The sequence below is a fragment of the Tiliqua scincoides genome, chromosome 2 (genome assembly GCF_035046505.1).
Source record: "Tiliqua scincoides isolate rTilSci1 chromosome 2, rTilSci1.hap2, whole genome shotgun sequence".
Lineage (NCBI taxonomy): Eukaryota > Metazoa > Chordata > Lepidosauria > Squamata > Scincidae > Tiliqua > Tiliqua scincoides.
In genome coordinates this window covers 41,192,081-41,204,386 of record NC_089822.1, presented here as the reverse complement: position 1 = coordinate 41,204,386, position 12,306 = coordinate 41,192,081, and the positions used below count along the sequence as shown (strand labels likewise).

General features: G+C 38.7%; 1 protein-coding gene across 1 annotated transcript in view; it reads left to right on the top strand.

The window, feature by feature from the left end:
• Positions 1–12,306, top strand: part of KIAA0825 (KIAA0825 ortholog) — a 309,279-nt gene that overhangs the window by 25,358 nt on the left and 271,615 nt on the right. The window contains exon 2 of the mRNA XM_066615910.1: positions 11,219–11,358. Within this exon, the coding sequence (XP_066472007.1) occupies positions 11,228–11,358 (131 nt within the window). The 5' untranslated portion in view covers positions 11,219–11,227. The remainder of the gene's footprint in view (positions 1–11,218; positions 11,359–12,306) is intronic.

Sequence of the window (12,306 nt, the reverse complement as noted above, 5' to 3'; positions counted from 1 at the left end):
GGAAAAGTCCATCATGGGTTACTAGCCCTGATGGGTATGTGCTACCTCCTTATTATAGATGTGGGCACTGTGAAATACAGGAGCTGGACTAGATGGGCTATTGACCTGATCCAGCGGGCTCTTCTTAGGTTCTAATGTTCCTGTGTTCCAGCCGCTCATACAGCCAGCCAGCCACCAAGCCAGCACTCTACACTGCACAGCACAGGCTGAGGGAAGCAGCACAAAGATGTTAATGTATGAGTTATTTTTTCTAAAGGAAAACCTCAGTATTCAGGTTAAATTGCCTATCGGCACTTTGCGTTAAGGAAGTGGGTTTCGGGTTGCAGTTTGGGCACTCGGTCTCTAAAAGGTTCGTCATCACTGGATTAGGCTGTTCAGGGTTTTGTTTTTTGTTTTTCTTCTTCTATTTTTGTTTTGCAGAAGTTGTTTATATGTGTGTGTAGATTCTAGCAATTATGTTAGCTAACATTCACTGATCGATTAAAACAAATATGTTTTTGAATGACATGCCCAGACACACTTTTTTTTATTCCCATAGACCAAAGAGATCATGTGAGACTAAGGAGAGCAAATAAATGTTTTGACAAGTAATCTTGAGCAAGTATGTCACAAAAATCTTAAGGAATTGCATGTATGAAAACTAAACTGTCATGTTTATAAAATGACTTTTTCATATGAGAACGTGTTAAATAGCACGTCATACATAGAGTGCAATATTATATGTAGCTCTCCTTACATTGAGCTGGTCTATATTAAGTGAAGTAAAACAACACTGATTAATGTGCTGCTTTGAGATATTTAAGAATAGTGTTAAGAATGGCAGTGTATTCCACAGGAACACATGAAGGAAGTGTTTTTTTCCACAACTAGTAAAAACCTGACAAACTCTGAGGACCTTCTAGATACAAAACTTTTGCCTTCCAAAACAATAAGGCAAATGTTTTGTAGCTAATAATGAGTTTTTTAAATGGCTGATCCATAATTCAGTCCTTATGTTTTATATCTTCTGTTGGTTATATACTTTGTCTGAGGCATATCTAGGGCATGGTAGGTATGGACACCTGCCCTGGGCGTCACTTAACAGGGGGTGCTGTCTGGGCATGGGCTTACATGGAAGATAGTGAACAGCCAGGGAAGTGTAGGGGAGCAGACAAGGTCTGAGCTGTCTGTCAGCCCAAACTCCCAAAGAAGTAGGTGGTGCCCAAGAATTAACTGGTTTGCTCTCTTGCCCAGGCCTTTTTTTTTTTTTTAAACCAGAAACTTTGTGGCATCTCCTCAAGTCTCTGCTATAAATATGTGACTGGGCATTTTAAATCAAAGAATGCTCAAATATTTTTATTTTTCAAAAAAGCTGATGAGGGCAGAGGGGAGGGGAGGGGAAGGAGACAGAAAGGGAAAGCAGCAGGAGGTGGAGGAGGAACTGGCTGTCTCTATGGCAGCCCACAAGAATCCAGCAGGGCTCCACTTGGCAATCGTCAGCTTCCAGCAGCTGAGCTAGGCTGCAGCCATGAAAAAGCACAGCTCTGGCAGGCAGTTTACAGAGAGCTGCTGCCACTGCCACTGCTTCTTTGCTGCTTTCCAGGGACAGTGCCTGGTTGCTGTCAAAGAGGCACAGCCGCCCTGCAAGCACCCCAACCTCTACTCCTCTCCCTGCAGTAGCCCACCTTGAGACTGTGAAAGGGGCACCTATTTCTTTTCTTTATCTTAACAAATATACGTAGTTCTTTGTAGCAGGGAGTCTCATAAGTACGTGGAAGCCAGTATCTTATTTTGGGCTTGGCCCATTTTGTTTGTAGTGTGATAAGTAGTCACCTCGGTTCACTACTAGTATATATAGATCTCAGTTAAAATGAAATAGGCTTACCAGCTTTTCACGTCATTTGCAGCCAGCAACCTTCCCCAATCAAATAGCTACCACAGATACCCGCCTATGAGTCGATCTCACAGATAAGTCAAGGGCAAGTTTTCAGCCAAAAATCATGAAATTTTCTGTGACCCTTGGGTAAGTCAGGGGCGGGGGCGTTTAAACTTTCGGGGGTGTCTGACCATAGTTTTGTCTGAGGCCAGATCATGAAAAATAACCTCCCAATAATTGTTACCTAAGAACTGTACAGTCTCCACTTTATTAAAAATATAGCAAAAGATCATATGATACATTTTTATTATTTAACTTTTTAAATTCTGGTCTTCACAACATTTTTATAAACATTATCAGAGTAAGTGCACTGCAAACAACATACCAGTAGAACAGCAATTTCAACCTGGGTTACATATACTGACTGGGGCACTTGAAAAAGACTTGAATAATGGCAGAAAAAGGCAAGCACTGCTCTGGAATGCCTTGCAGGACCAGCAAGGCAGGAAGGGAGGTAGCCAGTTGGCTATGGAAGTCCCTCCAGTAGCTAGTTTTTGGTCATCAATTCATGTATGAGTGATTGAAAAACCAGCACATTAAAAAAGCTGAAACAGAATATGGAAAGTGATCAATAACTAAGAATTTCTCAGGAGAACTTCTGGTGCAAAACAGTGCAAAGGCATAGTCTTCAGTTCTTCAAACAGATAAAAAGAGAAAATACTGTGATGAATACATGAGGTATGGGTTTTCATATAGAGGAGATGAGGGCTTATATTATCAATATTAATTACAAATATTTAGCTAATATGAGGGGTACAATTTATGGAAATAGGCTGCCAAGGGTTATGCAAGTGAAAAAGGTTGGGAACCACTACAGAAGAACCATTAATCAAATCCTTCTTTAAAGTTCCTGATGTGTTAAACCAGAGACTCTACATATGTCATACAGCTAATAACACATAACTGGGAGTGTGCAATTCAAATCACAGCAGAGAGACAAGGAATACTGTGAGCAACTGCAGCTGCACATAGTTGCAACCCTATTTACTGGGAGATACCCATTCTTTCTATGGGTGTTATTTTTAAGTAGTGGTGCACTGAATTGTAGCCTAGGATTTTGTTTCAAATGGAAATGAGGATTACATCCTGGTCTTTAAAAAAACAGACCTCTGCAAGATGCAGGCATTTGCAAAATGGAAGGAGGCTTGCTTGATTTCAGTGGAAGCCTTGAGCCCTTTTCTCAAGAGGAGAATAAAAGGTTAACTTTGACTGGAGTTTGCCAGGGAGGTTACTGTAGAGATTAAGGGCCCTCTAATTTTCTCTGAATTGCTTCTTTGGTGCTGTGACTTACTTGAAAAGCACTGACTCCTGAACAACCTTGGAGATAAGGGGAGTTGATGATCTAAGCTTGATTTACTGGCAGAAATTTCTTGCCCTGTTGGCAAGTATTTGGTATTTGGTTTTAATGTACTTTTCATGCCATTCCTTGCTCAAGTAGCTGCTTCTGTACAATTCTTCACGTCTTTGCTTATAAGCCACAAACTCTTTAGAAATTGGTTACCATACTGAAGGCACTTATCCATGTGAATATGCTATTTTCATTCACAGAAACAAAAATAATCATGGATATTAATTTCATTCCTGATTCTGAGGTACACATTGGAAAAATATGAAGAGGAGGACCATATTTAATTTTCCTATGTAGCTGAGCATATTGAATGTAATTTGCATATCAATTTAGTGAACCTGGAAAATGTTGCAGTAGGGTTGACAAAAAAGTACTATATTGTCCTGGAGACCAATGGGATAATTGTGGGGTGAACCGTTATAGAGCTATTCACTATTTGAAAACATTGATTTTTTTTATTCTGACACGTTTTTATTCTGACACATGTACTAACTTCAAATGTGAAACTAAGCTAGTCCAAAAAGTCTTCAATAATATTGTTGCAAGGTCAAAAGCAAAGTTCAAAAGCAAACTCAGTAGGCAAGAGTGGTAATCGTCTGCAAGCTTTATTTCGTTGCCAGCCACAGGCTTCTCAGGGTCCCCTTGTCCAAAGCGAAGAGAGCAATGAGAGCAATTTTCCAGTGTGAGCCTCTCACTTATATTCTATTTTGGCTCCTTTGTTTGAGGAGTCTTATACTTCTCATTGGCTGGTGTGTGACATCAGAGATAGGGCTTTCTTTGGGTTGGCCACAGATAACTTTACAAGCATTTGATTGGTTGGTTTCAAGTTACAGGTTTCAATTATGGTAAAAACATACATTGAGACATATATAATTTAAAGATTCCAGCAACCACTAGATGGCACGCTTTACTCAATTACTGGCCTTTGGTATGTCTCTGCACTTATCTTTTGGCACTCTTCCACTTAGTTGGCCCTGACATGTTGCAAAGAGCCACTAGTACTATCTCTGTACATTCCTTTCTTTGTTCTTTGCAGACACCATGGGGCTCTGTGCCAACCCTTGTCTAAGCCTTTTGACTTGCCTCTATTCCATGTTGTGATTCTCTGTATGTGATCTGTATAGTGGTGTAATTATATTTAATACAAGACAAACTAATTGTACAAAAGGATTTTAAGAGACCTCTCTCATTCATTTTAACTAAATCCAGCCCCTTCTGTCAGCTTTTAGCTCAGACAGAGGTTCTCATGGACTTTCTCAGGAATGTTCCTGCTTATCTGTTCCTGTCTAGCTGGTTTCTGCAGGTGTCTGTATCTTAGAAAATGCTATTTCTGTTTGCCAACAGATAAAAGTTGCTCTTGCTAAGCATTTCTATCAAATGTTTCAAGTCTCTTACCAAAATGTTGCAAACTTGTGTTTAATTTTAGTTAGTTAGTTAGTTAACCTTTATTGGCATTATAAATATTACAGCAGACAACTGACAACAAAGTGGAACAATACAACCGTTATCCACTAGACTAGTTCAGGAAAACTAAATAGAGAAAAAAGAAATAGGGTCTAGAAAGAAAAGGAGCCAGAAGGGACAGCCTTATCCTTTCAGTAAAACAGGTGTTAGATGGAGAAAGGTGACTACAAAAATTTTAAAGAAGATTTTATAGAACTAAAGTCCGGCGTTTTTTGTAATATATAGGCCAGGAAACTAGCCACTGAATACGTCAAGGGAGCAATAGAGTCTTCCAACAACTGGGGAAGGGGTGATACCTGAGGGGGGAAATTAGAAATCCAGGATTCTAAATAAATCCTACGATGGGAGTCATGAGAGGGACAAAAAAGCAAAATATGTAAAAGAGTATCCGGGGTCTCCCCACAGAATAAACATAATCGTTTCTCGCGAGGAACTCGCATGAAACGACCATAATGAACAGCTGAGGGAAATATGTTGAGTCTAGCGAGCATGAAGGCTCTCTTCAGTCTAGGATTAGTGAGGTGAAAAAAATAGTTTGAAGTGGCAACAACAAGTTGAGGAAAAAGACCTAGGGAAAGGGGGGAACAGGTCAAATTAAGAGAATTTTTTAAAGTATTGAATTCAGCTAGGAAAAGGTGGTCTTTGATAATTTTATAAGCTTGAGATAAGTTTAGATCAGCAAGTAATTCTACTGATAGGTTAATGGAGTGGAGTTTAGTTTCCACTATTTTAAACCAAATAAAGATATACGTGTCACTCATTAATTCTGTAATTAAAGAGTCAGGGGAAGGAGATAAATGAATCCTTAACCAAAACTTAAAGGTAAAAAGCCAGGCATAAGTGGAGGGAAGGTGTAAACCAAGTTCTAAAAGAATAGTGGGCAACCGTATAAGATTAGGAATACCTAATATCTTTCTAAAAAAGGAAGAAGCAATATGATCCAAATCCTTAGAAACTGCCTGTATCCATATCGGGATACCGTATAATAAATGAGAAATAATTTTTGCTTTAAAAATTTGAATCGCTGCTGGGATGTATTGATTTCCTGCATTAAAATAAAAATTTGTTATAGCCAAAAGGTGGGTAGTTGTTGAAGAAATAACTGACTTTTTATGTTGAGTCCATGATAAATTATAGTGAAAATGTAAACCTAGATATTTAAAGGATTTAACTTGAGTGTAAGATTGGGAGTTGATTGACCATTTAGAAGGAGCCCAGGAGCGGGAAAAAACCATAATTTTTGTTTTGTTGGCATTAATTACAAGATCATTTGAATGACAATAAACTTGAAATTTGGAAATGAGCTCACGAAGACCGGATTTTGTGAGTGAGAGAAGTACTGTATCATCGGCGTAAAGAAGAATCGGAATTGGCTTTTTGTTTATTACAGGAAAGGAATGAGAGGTGGTGGTTAAGCTGGCAGGAAGATCGGCAATGAATAAATTAAAAAGAAGAGGGGCAAGGATGCAACCTTGCCTCACTCCTTTATTGATAGGAAAACTAGAAGAGAGAATAGTGAGTCAGAATACAATCCTGTGTTGGATCCTCCCAAGATGGCCTCCAGCCCAGCTGTATTCTAACTTGCTCCGCTTTTATTTTCTTTTATCACTTTAATATATTATTTAATAAGTTTTAAACCGTACCACTGTTGTTTTAAGATTGTTGTTTTTAATAGATTTTATTTTTAATTTTTTACGAGCTAGTGCTGCTAGCTAATTAGCTTGTTAACATTTTTCTGGCGAAGTTTCAAGAACATCTGAGTCTCCCTGCTTTGATATTTTCGTTTCTTCTCTCCTTGAAACTGTGAGTTAACTTGTTGATTTATGAGTATGCAGCAATAGACTTTTAAAACTGATAAGATGAGACGCAAACGACAGCTCTCCCCTGAGATATCAGTCTCGGAAATACAACATGACTCCCAAAAACTATCCAAGCAGTCTAAGCTGGAAAAATATTTTGAACCTGTTGAGAGTCTTCAACCTATCTCCCCTCAGAACTGTGTTTGTTTTGATCCACCGGTGGCTATTGACTTTGAAAGTTTTTCACCTCTTACTAAAGGTTTAATTAAGGACTTAATTGACGATCAGAAGACTAAGGCTTCCTTGGTTAAAGGGAAAGAGCAACTCTCTTGTTCAACGGACCTGTTGTTGCACCACATACTTAATATAGCAAAAGACGTCAAGCACAACCTTAGTACTTTGGAAAACATTCTTTCCCTCTTAAAGGAACGTTTTTTGGAACCCTCGGCTCATATTACTCATCAGCAGGAAGCAAATTACCAATCTCAAGCGACTGAGTCTCAGTTTTTGGAGAAATTCCCCTCTTCAAAACTAATGTTAAAATCCTCGAGCATAGCTCTCTCAATCATCCATCAACCTGGAGTAATTGTCGACTGGTGTCAACCGTGGATGATTAAGAAACACTTGGCATCAATCCTGAAGATGAATAGCTCTAATATTGATTTATGTAACTACGTGAGATTGCCTTCTGTGCTTCGGCAACAGCGCGTTCTTCTCTATTTCAATACTTGTAGAATTCCAAATCGAATCTTTCTTCAGTCTCAACGTTTTAGAGCGTTGGGAATTTTTCCTCAGAGACATTTCCAAAATATGATCATCCGAAAACTTTTTTCAACTCACCTACAAAATGTATCCTCTCCCTTGGTAAAGTCTATGCATTCAAATGGAAATTCTACATCTACAATAAAAGATTCAGTAACTGTACAAGTTAGCCCAGCTCTACCTAATCATGTTCTTCCCCAAAAAAACCCTCCGTTACTACCTTCTCCTCCTGGTCGTCGAGGACAATCTTCACTACTCACATCCAAGACAGACCGGCCTCAGCAAAAATCTCGCAGTCTTCGAAGGACTAAGAACTCCTTAACACTGCGACCAAAGAACCTGTGCCCCTCTCTGTCGATTCCCTTCGTTGGATCTACTGAGTCCTCGAACTGTTCTTCTTTCCCTTCCCTTCCACCATTGCAAACTCCTAAGTCCTATGACCAGTCGAGACTCACTCACTCGACAGCTGTTTCTCTCTGTTCCAATGACCCCCTTTCTCTCTGTCCCTCCTCTTCTCCTATATCAACCCAATTACCCCTTTCTCCTACTAACTTAACAGAAGTGGACCAGCAATCCTTACCCACTGTTACTGGTCCAACTAAGTCTATTAATCAACATCTATTTCCTGTTTGTGTTGTTTCTAAATCCCTTCCCTCTGAACCCTTTGTATTGGTAGACGCTACATCCCAATTCCCTCCTCCTTTAAATTTCGATTTTACCTTTGTAAAGGATCATTCTGATGGTTCTCTCTCCACATCCTCTAAGCACTGACTAGAACCAACTTCCCTAACCCCTTCCTCTTCCACTCTTTTCACATTGATCTCATGGAACATATCCGGTTGGTCATCTAAAAGCTCAGATAAGGACTTCCACGCTTTTATTAAAAAGTTTAATTTTATTTTATTTCAGGAGACATGGTCGTTGGTCCCACTGTCCCTACATGGGTATACTTCTTTTGTGACCCCAGCATTTAGGAAGAATGCCCTAGGGAGACCTTGTGTGGGACTTTGTTGTTTTGTTAAATCTGGCCTTTCTTGTTTAGTTTCTCAGTTAGATTCGAACTCTCCTTATTTTCAAACTATATTAATTCAGTTTAAAGATATTCAAATTCTTCTTTTTAATGTATATATACCCCCAGCTAAACTTGCCCCATCCGACATTTGGTTAGATCTTGATAACACTATATCCCGTGCTTCTTATATTCTGATGCTTTTATGATTATTTCTGGAGATTTTAATTCTAGAATTGGCCCTTCAAATTCTACACTTGCCCAACAGATGAACTGGTACTCCGATGACCTTATCCCCCCTTGGTTTCAAACCTCAAGGTCTTCCAAAGATTCTGTAATAAATAGTTTTGCCCCACATCTTATAAGTTTATGTATTTCATTTAACGTCTTTATTCTAAATGGCTCAAAAGGCCGTGACATTCCAGGCGATTTTACCCACCTCTCTCCAAGAGGTGCTAGTGTAATAGATTATGCCCTAGTTTCTCCTGCCCTCCTGCCCCTTTTATCAGATTTCTGTGTCTGCACCCGTTCTGAGAGTGATCACTTGCCAGTTGCACTTATTCTTAATATTCCCTTTGATTCCCCTGTCTCTTCTCTTTCTCTCCCCAATCCAAGCCGTCCCTATAGATGGTCACCAGTTGCGGAGCAAGCCCTGTCCCAGTGGACTCAGGCACCTGAAACTAACTCCCAATTGCGTTTACTATTTGCCTCTCGGGCCACTACTGATGTGATTGAAGCTTTCCAAGTTATAATCTCTTCCTTGGTAGATCACTTGAGGATGGCTAGCCCAAGTAATCCTCCTCGTTTTACAAAAAACACATGGTTTGACGAGGAGTGTTGGAAATTAAAAAAGCAGGTGCGTACCCTTTTTCTTTTTTTTCGGAATAATCCATCTTCTTACAATTTACAATATTATTTTCAACTACGGACCGCCTGCCGAAAGTATTTCCAGGAAAAACAACATCTTTTTGCCCTTGGGAAGTGGTCCATTCTCCATCAAGCCATTATTTCCAAAAACCATAAAACTTTTTGGGACGCAGTTACTAGGGCAAGTCATCCAACCTCTGTCATTTACTCTGACATTCCAGAAGCCACGTGGACAGATTATTTTTCCAAAATTTTCTATTCTTCTTCCCTCCCTATCTCTAATATTGATCTCCATAAAGTCCCTGAATGGCCATCGGTTTCCCCACTGGAAATTTATAAACTCATAACTTCCTTAAAAACAGCCAAAGCCCCCGGCCCAGATTTTATCATCAATGAAATTCTTCTTACTAATCCTGGTTGGTGGGCTGCTCCCCTGGCTTCTCTTTTTACCACGATTAATTTTTTACCACGATTAAGGTCTATTCCCAGATATCTGGCGCTGTTCATTTCTTCTTCCAATTTTTAAGAAAGGTGACCCCGCTTCTCCGTCAAATTATCGTCCTATAAGTCTTATATCTTGTATAGAGAAGCTTTATGCCAAATTCCTTCTTCAAAAGCTGTCATCCTGGGCTCGTTTGAAAAACCTTCCAGGAGTCGAACAATCAGGTTTTCGCCAGGGTGTTTCTACTCTGGATCATGCCTTTGCACTTTCTTTTCTAGCCCAGAAATATTCCATACATCATAAATCAAATCTATATGTAGCCTTTATCGACCTACAAGGTGCTTTTGACTCGATAAATAGAGCCCTTTTATGGAAAAAGTTATTCAACTGGGGCATTGACCAGAGGCTTCTGTTTTTGTTACAGCAACTTCATTCCCATAATAAATGTCAAATCCGTCTTCCTTTAATTTTAGTTTTCCTGCCTCTGGTGCCAAGACAGATAACTTTTCCCATTTCATTGTTGCAAGTGCACTCTGCTTCCTGGCTACCCCCCTCTTGCTTCCCCGCATAATGTTGCAAAGCCTGTTTTTAAAAAAGCTACTCCCTATTTGCTCTCTAGTATGTTCTAGCCAAATCTCTCTGAGATGCAACAAATTCTGCAAGACTAGGAGTTTTCAAGGTAGCAGGGATACAGCTCCCATATTACATATCTGTGAGCTGTCTGCGAGACAGACCCTTTGATTACTTCTGCCAAGGTTGCATCTGAATCACATTTGTGGCTTAAGCATTTTTAATTTAATGGCTTCTACTATTCTGTGTATTTATGCTTTAATCAAACTATTCTAACAGCTAAAATTCACTTCTGAAGTCACTATGCCCTTATATATGTGTTAATTACATTTTAAGCAATAACTATAAAGCATTAAAGTATATTTGGCATTATGCTTTGTGATCTTTTGACATGAAATTCTGGTATATTAGCCCCTCCCAGTCTTTAATATATGCATACAAGACTAATTTTGATTTAAAAGGGAACTAATAGAATAACAGGTTTAAATCTGGAAAAAGCCTTTTTTCTTGCTATGGGTTTCATGGTTCTCTGTTTACAAACATACAAGCAAGTAAGGGAATTTCCAGCTTTTTCCCTGTTCAAAGCAGTGCCTTCAATGTTACCTGCTTGGTAGGCTGCCAAAGACACATTCCTTTGCTATTTTAGTAAAACTGCCACTCTGCTGTTAGCTTGCACTTTCTGGCCTACATCAGACTGAGACCAGAGAAATGCTTTTTGGTTTTAAATTTAAACATGTGAGCATCTCCCTATAAGTTTGCTCTGTTAGGCTTTAAACTAATAATTTGTTTGTGAACATGCTAAGCACTATTAAGCTTGTAAACATATGCATAAATGGTTGGCTTTCATGGCCTTGCCTCAATATTGATTTAGGTTTAATGAAATAAGGAAATATTATATCTTGATAACCCTTGATAAACATTTTTAATAACTTTTTTTCTTGTCCTTAGCATGTTTGCCGATGCATTTTCAATTGTGTATCACCTACTATAAGAACTAAAAATGCATGATTTATCTTCTGGTTTTTTGTTTTTGTTTTTTTAGCATCTGGAAATGGAGTGGGGTGGTGAATATTCTCTTGATTCTTCCAATTTGGATTGTTTATTAAACATATTTCCTGGAGATCTGGAGTTTCATCAGATACTTGGTGATATTGATGAGAAAATAAAGAAAAATGCTGCTAGGTAAGCTATTTTTTCATCTTTGGGCAACTTATATGCAAGGTATAAGTAAAGTGGTATAATTGTTTGTGTTAAAAAGATGTTTCTTTGCTTCTTTGTTTTTTTTTTAACATCTGGAAATGGAGTGGGGTGGTGAATATTCTCTTGATTCTTCCAATTTGTGTTAAAAATATGTTTCTTTGCTTCTTGGTTATTTAATATTGTAAAAAATTGGTAATTCACTATTTTATAGAAAAACTTTTTATTCCATATAATTGTACAGATTGTTTTTACCTTCATGGTAGACAGTTATTTGGGTTCTTCTTCCTTGCCGATAGTACTTTTCTTCCAGGCCCTTAGGAAAATGGAACAGTGGTGTTTCCAACACTGCTCTACCAATCTTTTATGCCTGCATTCTCTGGCTATCTGTTGCCAACACTGCTCTTTCACATGTACTCATGTGTCCTACACATGTCATGTGCACATACGCAAAAAACTGCAAACAAGAAGTCAAATCTAGCAGTATGACAAGGTTTGGGATCATTGGCATCGATGAGTAGTGCAAAGTGCTTCTCAAAGTGCTTCAGAATTAGACTAACAGTAACCACAAGTCAGAGCTTTTCAAAGATGATAAAGAGTTTATTATTAAAAAAATATAATAAGTAAAAGGCACGTTTAATTTCAGGTCACTTACAGTGGAGAAAGATACTTGCAAATAGCTGCGTTTCACAGCAGGAGTTAGTTGCAAAGATAACTGAATCTTTTGGGGGAGGAGAGAGAGAGAGAGATGGCCATCAGCTGCTTGCTTCTGAAGTGAACCAGAAAAAAACAACCCAATCTATTTGTTTCTGACAGTGACCAAACTCCCAAATCTGCTTCACAAAGGAAACAAAGGAATATTGGCAGGACAGTTTGGAGAGCTTCTTTAGCTATGCATCTTGAGTTTCCTAACCTTGATTGAGTTTTCCAGGA